We start from the raw sequence: 16,122 nt of genomic DNA, 5'->3' as shown, positions 1-16,122 counted from the left end.
TGTATATACCCAATAAGTATATTATACTGGCCGAAAATCCGACCGGTCGGAGAAACGGTAATAGCAATAAACAGACAAAAAATACGAAGCAAAATAAAGCTTGCAATAAACAATGTTTATTGTTGGTAGTGTTCTGTAGGCAATTGTGTTCCGTTTCGTATGCTGTCCCAAAACCATTGTGCACACACGGCAGTGGCGCTCGAACTCTTCTTCTTCTCCTCCTCGTCCATCGTTGGTTTCTGTTTTAACACAAGTGAAATTTTTCGTTATAATACGGCTAGGATGGAAGGGTTAAAGTGGGGGGGGGGGCGCAGCGAGGCTCGGTCCCCCTACGTCCGATTGCGCTTATAAGGCGCCCCCTTAATTCTTCCAACGGTATACGGAGAGGCCAGGCCCTGGTTTAGTGAAATAGGGGCCCTGTGCACTATTAACTTTTTTAACGAAAAATGTAAAAAATATGACTGATATAACTATAGATGGCTTATTAGTGATTAGTGTATGCTGCGGCGGCCTCCTTAAATAGGTTATAGTTACCACTTACTAAATCTTATTAAAAATATCTTTTATTTATGGTAGCAAAGTATAGAATAGGAAGGCCGAAGGGGCCCTTCAAATTTGGGGGCCCTGTGCTAGTGCACTGCCTGCACATGCGTAAATCAGGGCCTGGGAGAGGCGTTGAAGCACCGTTAAAAATATTTATTTATTTTTGGAGTCTTATCATTTTATATTTTCAGTAAAATGAAGACATATTCATAAAAATAATTGGCCTGATGAGCCTCGCAACTAGGGGGGGAGGGTCGAAAGTAAAATTGTCCAATAGTTTTCAAAAGCGTCAGGGAAACCAAACAAAAAACTAATGAAAAACCGATATTTTTACACAAAACAAGTTTTTGAAAAAATCTATTTTCTTTTTTTAGTACAACTCTAAAAAAATAACCGTCCATACATGATATTTTAACTGAATGTTTATTTTACCAATTTCTATGCACTGTAAAATTTAAGAAACATTCTAACTCTTTTTGTGCTATTTATAGTTATAAGAAAATTGTGAGTTGTATTAGTTTTTTAAAATGTTCATCAACAACAAAACTTGAACATTTAATACAACTTATCAACGTTACTTAAGTTATTGTTAGTGGAAATTAAAAAAAAAAAGTTGAGCGTAAATCCACAATAATTTTTTACGATCGTCTGAAGTTAAAATTTTGATGAAAAGAATAAAAACCTTGAAATTTTCAAATTATTATTTAGTTAAAAAATTATAAGATTTTATAAAATTTGTTTCTGGTACTGTGTGGGGGGACGGTTGACTGGAACACGTTTGTATGTGTGGCAAGGATGTGTTGCTAAAAACCAGGATGGTCACCCATCCGAATGCTAGCAACGACGGCCGGTACCTACGCTTAGAGCGTTGGCGCAGATGAAGCGTCCGGCCGCGCCTCACCAAACCACAAAATGTTGTATTTATATAGCTATGAATTGAAAGTTTAAAAGAAGGATTATCATAAATATTTCGAAGAATAACCAAAAAATCTAAAAAATATATAACTAAGCACAGTTATCTCTTACACACATTTTAATAAATTTTAATCGATTTATGATTGAAATCCAATATTAAATATTAGAATAACGACTTGAGTTATTTTATTGTAATTTAAAAATATTATTCGTGGATACTTGAAACTTGCAGAGTACATAATTATATTGTATACAGCATAGGCTAATAGTAGAAAATTACTTTAATCACAACAGTGTCACAATGTAGGTTGGCAGACCGTTTTCGCTCAGAATCGTTTTTCGTATACAATGATTTTATATCATTGAACTTAAATTTAACATATCCCATCTATTACGGTGGGTATCCCGACAATTGAGCGTAAGAAAAAGAGCGAACGCAAATGAGCGAATGAAAAAGAGCGAACGCAAATGAGCGAATGAAAAAGAGCGAATAAAAATATGAGCGAAAACATATAATATTATAATATAATTAAAATAAATTATTTGCACATACATATAATTATAGAATTAATGCATTTATATTTCATATTTGTCATACTTATTGAATATTGAATTAATACATTTATACTTGCAATGAAAAATTATACGCGATACTTTTTAAATATTGAAGTCACGGAATAATATAATAAAATTGTAATACGCTCAATTGTCGTAGAACCATTACAGTGGCTCTCTAGACACTCGATGAGCAGCAGAGCGTAACCCACTTACCCGTTTTTTTTCTTGACACTTTTAAAAACTATTGAGAATTTTAAATTTTGACTTTTCGATTGCACCGACCAGAAAAAAAACACACATCATTCTACAATGGTACAATTCATGTATTGCTACGCTCAAAATCTAAACTACTGAAAAATCAGTATCAGTAATGCATGCATTTTAAAACTGATTATGTACTATGTATACCTTATATAGTTATATGTATATTAACACTTACTCCAGTTGATCGATTTTGCTCTTTTTTTGGTACAATAACATGTGTAGGTGATAATTCATCTGGTGAATTTAAAGGTGTACCTCCATAGCTAAATGTTTGTATTAAGAAAAATCAAATTTAAACAAAATAGTTTTATTATGATTTTTTTTTAAACAAAAATATATCTAAATTTAATTATAATGATCTAGTGATCACTAGGGTGCGAATTTGTGTGTATTTACATACTTCTCGTGAATGATAATATTCCATTGATTCCTTTACAGAAATATGTTACAGGACTATCTGATTATTTTAATCTATGGTTGAATTTACGTATTTTCATATATTTAATCTTAATCGCATATTTTTACATATTTTACTCGAGTTACATATTTTTTTTGTTAAATATTGATCTATTTACAAAATTGATAATGTATTGCCGTTTTATATTATGTGTTATCTTCTCCAGGTTAAATTAGATCAGAATTTTCCGAAGTTGATTTTTTGACGTCAACTAAAAAAAAATGTTTTCCTTAAAGCACCCAGTCGTGTATATTTATTTAAAGAAAATTACCCCCAAACACCTATTCCCCCCGATAACTCGCTGGGGTACTTGGTTACATGCTGCTGCATATTGTTGCGACAATTTTAGTGTCATTGAAAATGTGATTTCCAAACTTGAAATAGATGTTGTTTCAGCATCCTAACTCCAATGAATAACTTAGTTTGAATGTATTCCTAATTAATGTTTATAAAATAGTAGTAAAATGTAGTGTTGTATAATTTATATTTATCAACTTATTTAATATACTCATTTTATAATTTTTTTTCGAGAATAAAAACATTTTTTTTTTACATATCTTGTATTTTTAATTACATATTTGGATAAAATTAAATACATATATATGTACATATTTTTGAATTTTGAATACCCACAAATCCGCACCCTTGTGATCATATATCATACGTTAGTGATTTGTGATCCAAACATTAAAATGTTGACATTTTTCGATAATAATTGTTTATTGCAGTACCTATATGGCACACGTACTACTCCATAGTGGTAACTTCATTATTTTGTATTAAGTTTTGGCTGTATTAATAAAACTGAATTATATGTACGTCGGTAATGAATTTAGTATTTATTTTAAAGCGTAATAAAAATAATAAAAATTATGATTATTATAAATTAAATCTACATATATTAGGTGTACTCTATATGCAAACTGGTTTTTCGAAATGATAAATTCCTAAGTCCCCGAGAGTCGTTCTTCGTCGGAACTACAATTGTTTGTTTAAAATAATTTTAAGTACCAAAGACAAAAATAGACACAATAGTATGAATACAAAATCAAATTTAACTAATCTTATTCACGCTCGTAACTCAATTGGTTCATTAGGTACAGAAACACGTTTTGAGAATGTTTATTCGGGGTGAATACAATTATAAAAATGACTATTTATAACTTTATACCTACTAAATGCACACACTGTGATCCATAAGATGTATAATGTAGGATTTTTGTAGTTCCGGATGCAGACATGGTGTAGGACGTAGTACACAGAGAACCTCGTATATTCTATACCAATACATTTTACATAAAGGCATGTATATCCAGTAAACGTTACATTGTACACACCAACGTACGAGATAAATGTAACAGGTATAAGTAGGTAACGGTTTAAAAAGGATACGCAATAAAATATCGTAAAAACGTATTTTTAGAAATCGAATCTGGCACAACAACTCGGATTCCAGTGAATAAATCAGGCAAACGCTAAAAAGTAAAAAAACAAAATACAAATGTACACTTATACCTATTGTAAACTGTGTATGGCTTAAAGTCCAGTGCAACACACTCAAAAATAAATATGGGTAACATGTTGAATGGAAAATATACCACCCACCAAGTTGTTTTCAAAACCAAACTCCCAGGGTCTTCGTCTCACTACCCCTTAATTCCAATTTTCGAAGCATTGTTAATTATTATTACAACCTACAATGTTAATTTAATATTTACTATGGTATATTAAATTTAAAACTAAATTATACCTCATAGTAATAATACGAAAGTAAGAAATATTGAAATATTCAATGTTCAATTGAATCAAATATAAGTATTTTTTAGGATCTTATACTTCAAAGATCGTGTCCGGTAGCAAATTAGACCTAGTTGGTATTTTTGGGATGGCAAAAATAAAAATTATCAATACTTTACAAAAAAATCAAGAAAAACAAAAAAAAAAAATCACTGAAATTAGGGGAAAATATTTTACATTTTATATAAAACAAGTTTTGAACAAGATCAATATGCTGTAATTCAAAAATAAATTACTGTATATACTTTAAATATTTACCAATAATTCATATTATAGTATTTACCATTAACTAGACATGACACAATTTTCAAAATATTTTGACATGCTATTTATAGATACTAATTATTTTAATTTTTACTAATTTTAAGTACGATAATATTTGTAGTAAATATGAAAATGCTCATAAGTGGTTCAAACAGCAATTAAAAAGTATCAAAAATACTAGGTCAAATTTATTTTGGGTAAAAGTCAGTTCAAATTTTTACAAAATTCATAAAAATCGGGTTTGTATGGAAAATCCATTAAGTATTTGATGTAATAGACTTATAAAGGATAAAGTACTCACTAGAACTCGGTACTTCCAAATACTAGCAATATTATTCTATAAATAATTTTTGAACGTAATAGATATTTTGAGGACAGCAAGACAACTCCAAACCCACCCATCTAAAAATCAGCGGTTGCAGCTACTACCCAAGAACCATTTAGTGTACACCACTGGTTTAATTTTATTGGTAGTTATGACTATCAGTTATTACTTATTATGACCTATTTTCTTTGGTCCTTTGAACATCATTATACATAATTTCTACTGTATTTGTAAAACGTTTACCAAAATATAATTAAACATAAAATAATATTATGGTGATAAAATATAAAGTTATAAACAAATGAGAAATTTTACCCGCTGTCGTTCATCAGAAAGTTTAGCTCTTTTAGCAGGCATTTCAGTATTCATTTTTAACTGAGAAGATTCTGTAACAGCTGTTTCCACAGTTCTCTAGAGTAAAAAAATGTTTTTGTTATTACACGAGTTTGTTAAATTGTGGGTTACATAATAAGCAAAACATACTATAATATAATGCTTAATTAGAAATTTTTAAAGATATTTAACTAAACTTGAATGTAATATTGATATTATCTAAATAATATAATAATATATTCCTAAAGCTCATAGACAAATAGAAAAAATTAAAAGGATTCATGCAATAAGCAGTTTGACTATAAAAAATATATCTTAATTTTTATTTTTTGTATAGGTATGTATTTATTATAAATTTATAGCAAGCAACTATAATGCAACTATACTGTACTGAAGCTTTTCTAACCGACAACACTAATTTCAAGAATAATAAAAACTGTTAATATAATATATTATAAAGAGATAACTAATAATAATTAATAATTTTCTGTACCTTAAGTTTTTTTCTTTTATCTGGTGACGACTGTGAGTCATTGTCAGAACTAGTGTTCTTTTCTGGGCTTAGGTTTGAAAAAATATTTAAATTATTAGTTTCTTTGGATGCTTCATATAAATTCTAAAAATAATTTACATACAATTAAAAAAAAAAAGTTAGAGTAAAGACTCAAATTATAAAAGGTACTTATGTTTTAATAGTGTCTCGACTTACTTGTAATTCACTTAATGATGTAGCAGTTTTCCAATCTTTGTCATTCCTAATTTTAGTTACTCTAGGGAATCTAATTGATATACCATTAGCAGTATGCACTTCAGCTTGAGAGAATTCTGCTCCTGAAATTTCCCAAACTGGCATTTTCTACAAAAAACATACAAAGTTTAAATTAATACATTTGTATAATTAAAAAATAAATTTAAATATTTGTGCGTAGAAACGTATTCAGAATCTTAGGTTTCCCGCTTCAAACCCCCCACTAACATTTTAATATTGAATAAAGCAAAATAAACTAATTTATTTTTGCAAACAATGATTATGTATAATGTCTGTAACAATAACTATGAGTTAAAATATAAGAGTAAAAATTGCTAAATTTATTTCCGAAATTAATCAAATGATAATATTTTAATTGATTTTGTCATTGTTGTTATTTACAGAATGATTTTTTACATAAACAAGTTATTCTAAAAACTATTAACACTTTTAATATATATTTTACATAAAATAAAATTATTCAAACACAATTGAATATTTTTATTCTATATCATTATCATATTTTAATTTTCTTACCATTAAAAATGTATGTTGTAATATATTCGTATTATTAATTTTTTTCAAAGTATGCAAAAACATACAAAAAAAAAAAAAATACCACCATTTACCTCTTCATAAGCTTTGTGGATATTAAATAAAAGTAGACATACGAATTTGCAAAAAAACATACCAATGCATATAAATCCTAACTCTACATATAATAATTAGAGTGAAACCTCAAAATAATGGACACTCTTGGTCACTGAAATTTATCCGCCACACAGAGAAGTCTGTTAGTGGAGGTTTCACTGTATTATAAAATAATAATAAATCATATGTTAGGTATATTATTATTGTTATTATATTGTAAGTCAATACAAATGGCCGATGTACAGTAAAATAGTGTAAATTGGTTTGTAGTATCAATAGTTTAAAATTAGTCATACATCTTTTAATAATTACATCGTGTATAGAAAATAAAAATAAAGATTAAATAAGATAAAAAAGTTTTATGTCCCTACTTTTAATATTTATTAAATTAAAATACAATAATTTGAGGCTAAGACCATCAAAGGAAATATTGATAGTATTCATTTAATACCCAATATTTTTTACATTAAAACATTAATTGTCTATTTAAATTAAATAAGGTTTTAGATAGAGTGAACATATTCATCAAAATTTATAAAAGCAACAAATTAAAAGAATTCAAAATGTTAAAATATCCATAAATAAATTAAAATTAGTTAAATTTAGAAATTTTTATTGATTACAGAATATAATAACGCGGTATGGTTTCAACGTTTCAAGTTTCTACAGTAGATAGTAAATTTTAAAAAAATATCCTTCAAATAGTCAAAACACTCAAAACATTTTTTCTAAGCTAATGTATTACTTTAATTTTCATAACATTTTTTATACATACTTTAGGATCTTCTGCTACAAAATCAGGAATCATAGTTTTAGTGCATTTCAACCATTCTGGAACTTTTTCTGGATCTTTACTAATTTTGATCATTTTTAATTCACCCTGAAAAAATCAAGAACTAATATATTTATCAATATACAACCTATCATTTATTAACTAAATTCATCAAATACGGTATAAAAAAATTTTAATTGAAACAATTTACCATGATAGTTAAATAGAGATAAGAGTAAAGGAAAATTTTGTTTATTTTTTTTAAAATTGAGTCACCCCTCATTTTAAATGGTTTTTTTTTTAGTGTAATAGCTTTTATTTGAGCAATTCCATTTAAATTTTTAGTATTATTTAGTATAAAAATGTTCTGAAAATAATAGAAACTGACAAACATCATATTTTATTTGAAAATATGAATAATATAGAATGATACCAAAAAAGTGTAGGGTTACTTAATATGAAAAGTATCTTTTTTTGAATATTTTCTACAGGTAAGTTACACGTCTCAATAAAAACTTAAAAATTATGAAAGCTATAAAAAGAGTTGTAGGGTGATTCTGGAATGGTTCTAGGAGCATGTAAAAATTACAAAATCCATTAAGTATTACATTATTAGTTCAAATTGACTAAAAAAAAATGTATGCTAACTAACATTTTTTTGTAATAATAATATATAATATTTGTATCTCAACTTATTTTCAAATCAATATAACAATAAACAAAATTGAATAAAACACAATATTTCGAAATGACTATTCTGAATTATAAGTGAAATGTTTAAAATTGATTCTGACAATCCGTTTGATAAAACAATAGGTAAGTATTTAAAATTTAAGATTTAAATAAAATTCATTACCTGTAATCTTTCTAGTGTCTTATCATCGTGACCACCATGTACTTTTGTCACTGTACACCATTTTTTTTTTGCTTCATTATAGCAACCCATTAGAAATATGGACATCATACCACCTGTTTTTTCAATACACAGTATAAATCACAATGTTTCAATTTAAAATTACTGTCATAATATATACCTTTATTCCCAGTACCAAACCAAGCACCAAGAACAACAAGATCAGCACTATCGGCCATTGACCCATCAAATAAGTAGTCTTTTTTTATTTTTTGCCAATGTCGCTTTCCAGGCTCATAAACTCCCTAAAATTCAAATAAATGTATAAAATATTATACACAACAAATATATACTAATATGTTATAAATGGTATAGCTTTAATCAAATTAAGTTTTTGAACTAGACTCTGTTTCAGGAGAGAAAGTACACATTTTTTGTTGGTGTTGCGCATCTCCCACAACTTTTGTCCGTTCAGTTACGCTTGTCAAATGTTCCGCGATTCGACCAATGGCCGGGAACGACACATTCACAGCTGGTGATAAGGATTGGGAGAAATTTGGCCACTTGCTAAAGCGGGCATCAGCCGTTAACGCGAACCGTGTATCTTCTCTCGTGGAATAGAGTATAGATAATTGGATATTACGCCATGTCAAAAGATCTTAATTTTGATAATTTTAAAACACAATTTATTTTATAATTGTTAAGAGTCAAGAAAGTATGAATATCATCATTCACTTAAAAGTTCTTAAGTACTAAAATAAAAATTAGGCAAAGTAAAATTAAATTCATAAAGATAGTATTTAAACTAATACAATGATTTTCATTGCTATTAACAACTTACATTTGTATTTAAAAATCTTTAAATAATAATATCTGTTTTCAATAGAAGATAAATAACGCGGTTTACATTGAAAATCAATTTTATGTAACATTCATATGATGGAACTTTCAATGAAATATAAAAGTTAGGTTATACTATCCACAAAAACAAAAACAGAGTTTGAGTCTTAACATTTTTATTTAACATGAATAATTCATAAATAAAATAATTGAGAATGCATTGATTTATCATAGATCCCTGGTATTATTGTATCCACTGACATTTGTCACATCTTGAGCACTTTAAAATACATACTAAACACTTATACTTGAATGTTAAATTTAATGTTTATATCAAATCAAAAAAAAAAATAATAAGTTTTTTAATTAATAATAAATTATATTTAAATTTAAATTTTATGTCATTTAATACACTTACTGTAAGATCCTTTAATACTAATCCTTCTAGGCCTTGTTTCAATACATGTTCTACCATTATCTTAAGTTCTTTTGTGTTCTAAAATAAATGTTGAAAAATTTATAATTTAAATGTATAAGTTATTATTTAACACTGTGCATTTCGAAAAAATTATACTGACGTGCAATTCTTTAACTTCTGAAAACATGATATGTCCCTTGATTGGAGTCATATTCTCCAATAGAATTTTCCTTCGTTCTACAATTGTTCTGAAATCCATTAATTTGTTCCATATTATAGATTAAACAAGTACAAATTATGTAATATTAACTAACTCGTTTTATGCTTACAACTTTCATATTTATACTTAAGATTTTGAAAATGGAGTTTTTTTCTCCATAAATAAATAAATAAATATATGATACACAAGTACATACTATGTAATACTATAGACCCCCTCTCCCCCACAGCACATAATATAATACTACTTTAATACTATTGAGTATTGATTACTATAAAATCATATTATGTTATGGACAGTCATGGACCAAATACTAAGCTACCGGCAAACCTCAGAAGTGTCCAAAAAAATGAACACAGGCAATTACACTTATTGATAACAAGAAATTATAGCAAATTAGTGCTGAAATAAAAAATGATGAATATTGTTAACATTTTCATTGCTATTTTTAAATAAACCAACAAACAATTTATGGTTTATTTAAAAGCCATGTGCTAAATGCTTTAAATATATTTTTAAAGTAAAAATAGTCAAAAGTACAAATATACAGTGTTAAAAGTTATTTTTATGGTCAGTGAAATTAATATAATTTAAAATATTTGATGATAAAGATTAACTTTGATTAAGACTGGCGGTGATTGTTTTGTTTGTGTAAAAACGACATTATCTTCCCAATGGACACTCACACTGATAGAATTTACTTCAAATAAATTCAGATATTAGCAAATCATTTGTAGGATAATATTACTTTAAGGGGAAATAGTTTACTGTAAACATTAATTTAATTTATATTGGTATTTGAAATCCCTTACCTATCTAATAATGATACACCATTATAATACATGCAGTCAAAAACAAACAGGCAAGGATTAGCGTCTTCAAATTTACTTTTCTATGAAACAAAAATAATAACTGTAATCGTTAAACTTATAAATGTCATCTATATAAGAGAAAAATACCTTGTGAATTCCTAAGGTACCAAATGGTAAGGGTTTATTAGTTTTGTGGTCATACATTAGCACTTCACAATCTAAAATTATCTCTTTTCCGTGCTGAAAAGCTTTAGGAATGTACTGTTTGAATAAATCAACCTGAAATTAAAATGTATTTTTAACAATATTCAATGATGAAAATGTTGACGAAAGTAATTAATGTATAGAATAGTATAGGTAATATATAATGTCTACATCATAAAGTCTTTTTAATATGTTTATTTTTGATTGTGTGTTAAATATATTTACTTTATGTCCTAAGACAGGTTTTAAACTTCTTGAAAAAAATTTAAATTGTTTTTCACTTTTGTGCAGTTGAACGCGTTCACCGTCGTATTTAATTTCTGAGTATATACCGTTGGGACACTTTTTAAAAAAGTCATCCAAATTTTTACATGGTTCAGCCTAAAACAATGAAATACGTGAAAGATGAAAGTTAACAAAAGATAAAAGCTTACAAGTTCAATAGAAAACAACTTACCAACATTGGTAAAATCGGAGTTAACAAAGATAATTTGATGTTCATTTTTCCATTGCTAGCTACCTTAGATGAATCACATGAACACGCTTTTTGTACAACGGACTTCAAATCATGTGATGTTTGGTACGCTTCATATGCATCAGAATGAAGTGCCCCTAAACTGAAAATATAATATAGGTACAATTAATGTGGATGTAAAAGAATGCAGTACCTACACAGTGTTAGCACAACAAATAGCACTCTAAGCAAAACAATATCTTTGCTCCTCCCTCTCAAAAATAATCAATTAAAATTGTGTCGAAGGCTTTTAGCAGATGCCTTGAGCGTAGACTCTGATACCAAACCCCTCGGTTAGGTTTGGTTCTGTGGTTAAAAGTATATGCTTATAATGCACATTTTTAAGAATTATTTTAATTATTATCATCAATGTTTATTTATTTATTTTATAGTATTTTTGTAGTTACAGTGTTACTGTAATTGTGTTTGAAATTTAATAGAATATCGACATGTATATCAGTGGCGTAGATAAGAATTTTTATTGAATGGGAGACATACATTTATTATTTTTAAGATAATTATTTACAGGGTAGTGGCTCCCTGCACTAATATTTTACATAAAAAGTGGGCAAATGGGTACTGTACTGCTCTGCTGTACAGAACGTGTCTAGAAAGGACGCCGTAACGGATATGTTAAATAATTTTCAACATTTTCAATTTTAAAAATTTGAACTGTAAATGCTTAAAAAAAATCGTGCTTTTATATTTTTAATATTTTTAAACTACTACTATAACAACGTGTAGAGGAACATTGTATTACATTTTCAAGTTTTTTGATAGAGAGTAATAATTTTTATGGACAATAATTTTTAAAAAAACTAATAAATACCAAACTTTTCTTATGTCTATAAATAGCTCAAAAAAAGTTAAATTTTATTGATAATGTTATTGTGTATAGAAAATGCTAATATTAACATTCGGAGAAAATTCCATGTACGATTATTTTTTAGAGTAATAGAGTTATACCAAAATACAAAAGAAATTTGTGTAAGTCTTGTACTAGTTTTGAGTAAAAATCTCTGTTTTCCCTTTTTTTTTTCATCTTTTGACTTTTGAAAACTACTGGGAATTTTTCACTGTTGACTCTCCCCAAAGTACCACTTAAATTCACTTTCCTGTCAGAAAATATATTGGAGTAAAAAATCGAAGCATTTTTACAGCCCCAAAAGGTGATGACGGAAAAAACATACATCATTGTTAAATCATTAAGTTCATCGCTTCGCTCAGAATCTAAAATAGGTCATGGAACGGATCTACAAATGTAAAACATATATGGAATATATATAAATGTACCCAAGACCTAGCCAAACTTAGTTGACTTTAAATAACAAAAATATTTTTATTGTGTTTGTGTAGCGAGATCAATAACTTTACTGTAATCCAGAATCTACTATTTAAGACAATTTTGAACAGACAAAAACAGGTAACAGGTCTTAACGACTCTTCTTGACCGTCACCAACGAACATAACATACAAATCCAAAAAGTTTTTTGTTCAACTGTTAGGTATGATAAAATAACATTTAAATAATAGGTCGTTTAATAGGTTTAAATAATTATATTATTTTTTACACAGTGTAATAATTATGAATTATTTTAGTATTTCATACGTATTTTATCAAAAGATTTAAATTATAACATTTTCTTAACATATATTTAGCTAACACGCGGAGAAAGTATACTCTAAGCAGTTTCACAGCCTAAGCTCAAATATTTTAGTAAATATAATATTCAGACACAAGCTTACAATATCATCGATTTATAGAGCGACATTCGGGGCTGAGCGAACTTTTGAATTTAAGTGCCTTTGATCATACTTATGCTACTCTTGTAAAGAAATCTTTACTTTATATTTATACATACAATCATTTTATTTAAAAAAGGAAAAAGGAGGTAGGTCATTTTTATACACGTTTTTTCAATAAGCGATATTTCATTACAGATACATACATTTATTAGGTAATTTAAATTATTTAAAAATTAAGAATTTTAATAGATATTTATAAAATTACAACAACTCAATTCAGTACTTTTTCAAAATTAAAACCAGAAAACTTGCTATGAAAAAGTCAAAATTGTCTTAAATAAGCATTACATTTTTCATAACTTAAATCAGAGCATTGATTAATTTAGGCCATTTTAATTATTACGTATTTACAGATTTTTAATCATAAGGGTATATATTTTTCAGATATAAGATTTCTAGAAGTATAAGTGTTAAGTGTAAGGGTAATTCATAATTTTATCACATAGGTTTTTGATGATTAATACAATTTTTGATAGTAATATCATTGATTACAAATACTATTTATAAATTATAATTAACAATATGGATCATATTAAAAACTTCAGAAATAAAAATAAGAACATGGCCTTCAATAGAAACATTAATAATGTGGCCGTCTGGCCGTGTCTAGAATTGTATACCAAAAACATCAAAGTATACTAAAAAAACCTATAGAGCTGTATTTATTTTTCTAAACACAACGTATAATTTCAAAATTTCTAAAATCATAGTAGGTTTGATAGTACCTACTTATATTATAGAGAATTATATGAATATTGTATGTAATTTAAAACTAACTTGTTTATTTTTCAGTGTTCAAACATGCAAATTCAAGTAGGTTTAACAAAATAATAATAAATTCATATTTTATGTTTTTATGCGCATCGAATGTATTTCTTTTAGTTACATAAATATCATTAAATATCTAGAGATTTTTAGTTTTGAAGTAATAGTTATATCCTCTAGATCAGCGGTTCTCAAACTGTGGTACGCGTACCACTAGTGGTACGCGAAAGACTACATGATGGTACACGGAAGGCCTTAAGTAACACTGAACCAGATATTTCATAGCTAATATCAAAATCCACAAATCCAAGGTTCTCATTGAAAATTTATTATTTAATTCATTCTTTAATTTTTAAACACTAATAAATGTGTATTAATAAATAAATAATAACTATATTGTAATATTTTACTGCATTTTTATTTAAAATAAATGTTTTTAACTATGTAAAGTTCGTATCTTTCTATTTATAACCATCAGTGGTACGCGACTAATTGATAGTATACTTAAGTGATACGTGAAAAAAAATGTTTGAGAACCGCTGCTCTAGATAAAATTATAAAATAATATTTGTACTTTTGCATTAATCTATATACATTTTTTTAAAGTGATTTTACTTAGGTAAATACATTTTGTAACGGCCGGAAATTTGCCACACCACCCTCACCCCCCTTCCACCCTCACTACATGGTTTAATATCGAATTATAAAATTGCAATAAGCCAATAATAATCGATTATAACATATAACAATACAGATTAGGTCCAACTAAAGTCACGTTCTTAAAATATTATATTTATAAATATAAAGACAACATTACAAACCTATAACTTATTTTTTTTTTTAAACTAGAACTTCATCATGGTTTTTTTATTTGTATCGAAAATAATGATCTATTTTCTGCAGGGGGATACGTTTTAACACGGACCTTTTACTGTAAATGCAAACATACGATGATTTATTCATGTATTATTCACGGAAACTCGTACGTATACACACCTAAATCCACTAGGTTAGGATATAAATACAATATTTTTTGGTCTATCGTTTCAATAAAAGCCGTAACAAAAGTTATTATTGATACTTGATAGCAAATGTATTGTCGGAAACAATGTATAAATTACACAAGTAGAACTGTTTAACCTGCCTTACATGAAATGATAAACGGCTTGAATCCACTTATCCACACGCCGTAATGAAATAACAATCGACTGTAGAAATCCCAAAAGCCCATTGCAATAATAATGTATGAAAGCAAGATGAATCTATATAATACTGTGTTTCGATTTCACCATTTTCGACAATAATTGGATTGTTTTTATCCCCAATATATAGGTAGTTGTAAACTTTAATAGACGGTCCGTTGAGTTTACAAGTCAAGAACAAGTACATACCTACGATTTTATGAGGAATGTGTAATATATATTATATTGTTATGGAATATTAATATATCATAATCCTGCAGTACTAATTCATAACCATAAAAAAGGAGTAAGAACAAAGAACATAATCAACGAATTTTCTAAACATAATAATTATAACTAATTCGTGAATTCCTTACAATGACATATAGATCAAAATGTTTAGGTCAGATGTACAGAACACAAAAAGCGGGGCTAGTGGATGTCGCTCTTCTGAACAGTAGGTTACAAGTGGATCACTGTAATGGATGGAGTTAAATTTTAATTCAATGATATCGAATCATTGTAGGTATACGAAAAACGATTCTGAGCGAAGACGGTCTGTCAGAATATTAAGAATATTATGCACTAAGTAATTTAGTATATATTTGATGATATTATCGTGATTACAGTAATTTATTTTTCTATTAAGCATTAGTACTACTGTAGATTCAGTTCCTTTTTAGCAAAAAAAAATACATTTGAAAAGTCATTGTGTGTATAAAAGTATAGTAATATACTATAAAAGTTTCAAATACTTACGAATAATATTTTTAAATTACAACAAAATTATTTAAATCATTATTCTTGGTTATTTCATACGTAATTTCGTCCAAATTTGAACACAAAACAAATATTAAAAAAACTGTGCTTATACATTTTAAG

At 27.4% G+C, this 16,122-nt stretch overlaps 1 protein-coding gene across 3 annotated transcripts in view; it reads right to left on the bottom strand.

The window, feature by feature from the left end:
* Window positions 1-16,122, bottom strand: part of LOC111027688 (DNA ligase 3) — a 43,693-nt gene continuing 27,571 nt past the window's right edge. For all 3 annotated transcript variants that reach the window (XM_022306100.1, XM_022306099.1, XM_022306101.1), the window contains 15 exons: window positions 11,432-11,591; window positions 11,200-11,355; window positions 10,918-11,049; window positions 10,771-10,850; window positions 9,899-9,986; window positions 9,739-9,816; window positions 8,662-8,785; window positions 8,484-8,596; window positions 7,631-7,735; window positions 6,166-6,312; window positions 5,950-6,072; window positions 5,439-5,534; window positions 4,130-4,212; window positions 2,456-2,543; window positions 1-239 (listed from right to left, as the gene is read on the bottom strand). In XM_022306100.1, coding sequence (XP_022161792.1) covers window positions 117-239; window positions 2,456-2,543; window positions 4,130-4,212; window positions 5,439-5,534; window positions 5,950-6,072; window positions 6,166-6,312; window positions 7,631-7,735; window positions 8,484-8,596; window positions 8,662-8,785; window positions 9,739-9,816; window positions 9,899-9,986; window positions 10,771-10,850; window positions 10,918-11,049; window positions 11,200-11,355; window positions 11,432-11,591 — 1,696 coding nt within the window. In that variant the 3' untranslated portion in view covers window positions 1-116. The remainder of the gene's footprint in view (window positions 240-2,455; window positions 2,544-4,129; window positions 4,213-5,438; window positions 5,535-5,949; window positions 6,073-6,165; window positions 6,313-7,630; window positions 7,736-8,483; window positions 8,597-8,661; window positions 8,786-9,738; window positions 9,817-9,898; window positions 9,987-10,770; window positions 10,851-10,917; window positions 11,050-11,199; window positions 11,356-11,431; window positions 11,592-16,122) is intronic.

Source organism: Myzus persicae, unplaced genomic scaffold (assembly GCF_001856785.1).
Source record: "Myzus persicae strain clone G006 unplaced genomic scaffold, MPER_G0061.0, whole genome shotgun sequence".
In the NCBI taxonomy this organism is placed as follows: domain Eukaryota; kingdom Metazoa; phylum Arthropoda; class Insecta; order Hemiptera; family Aphididae; genus Myzus; species Myzus persicae.
The sequence above is the reverse complement of the archived record's forward strand: the minus strand, read 5'-3'. Positions and strand labels throughout refer to the sequence as shown.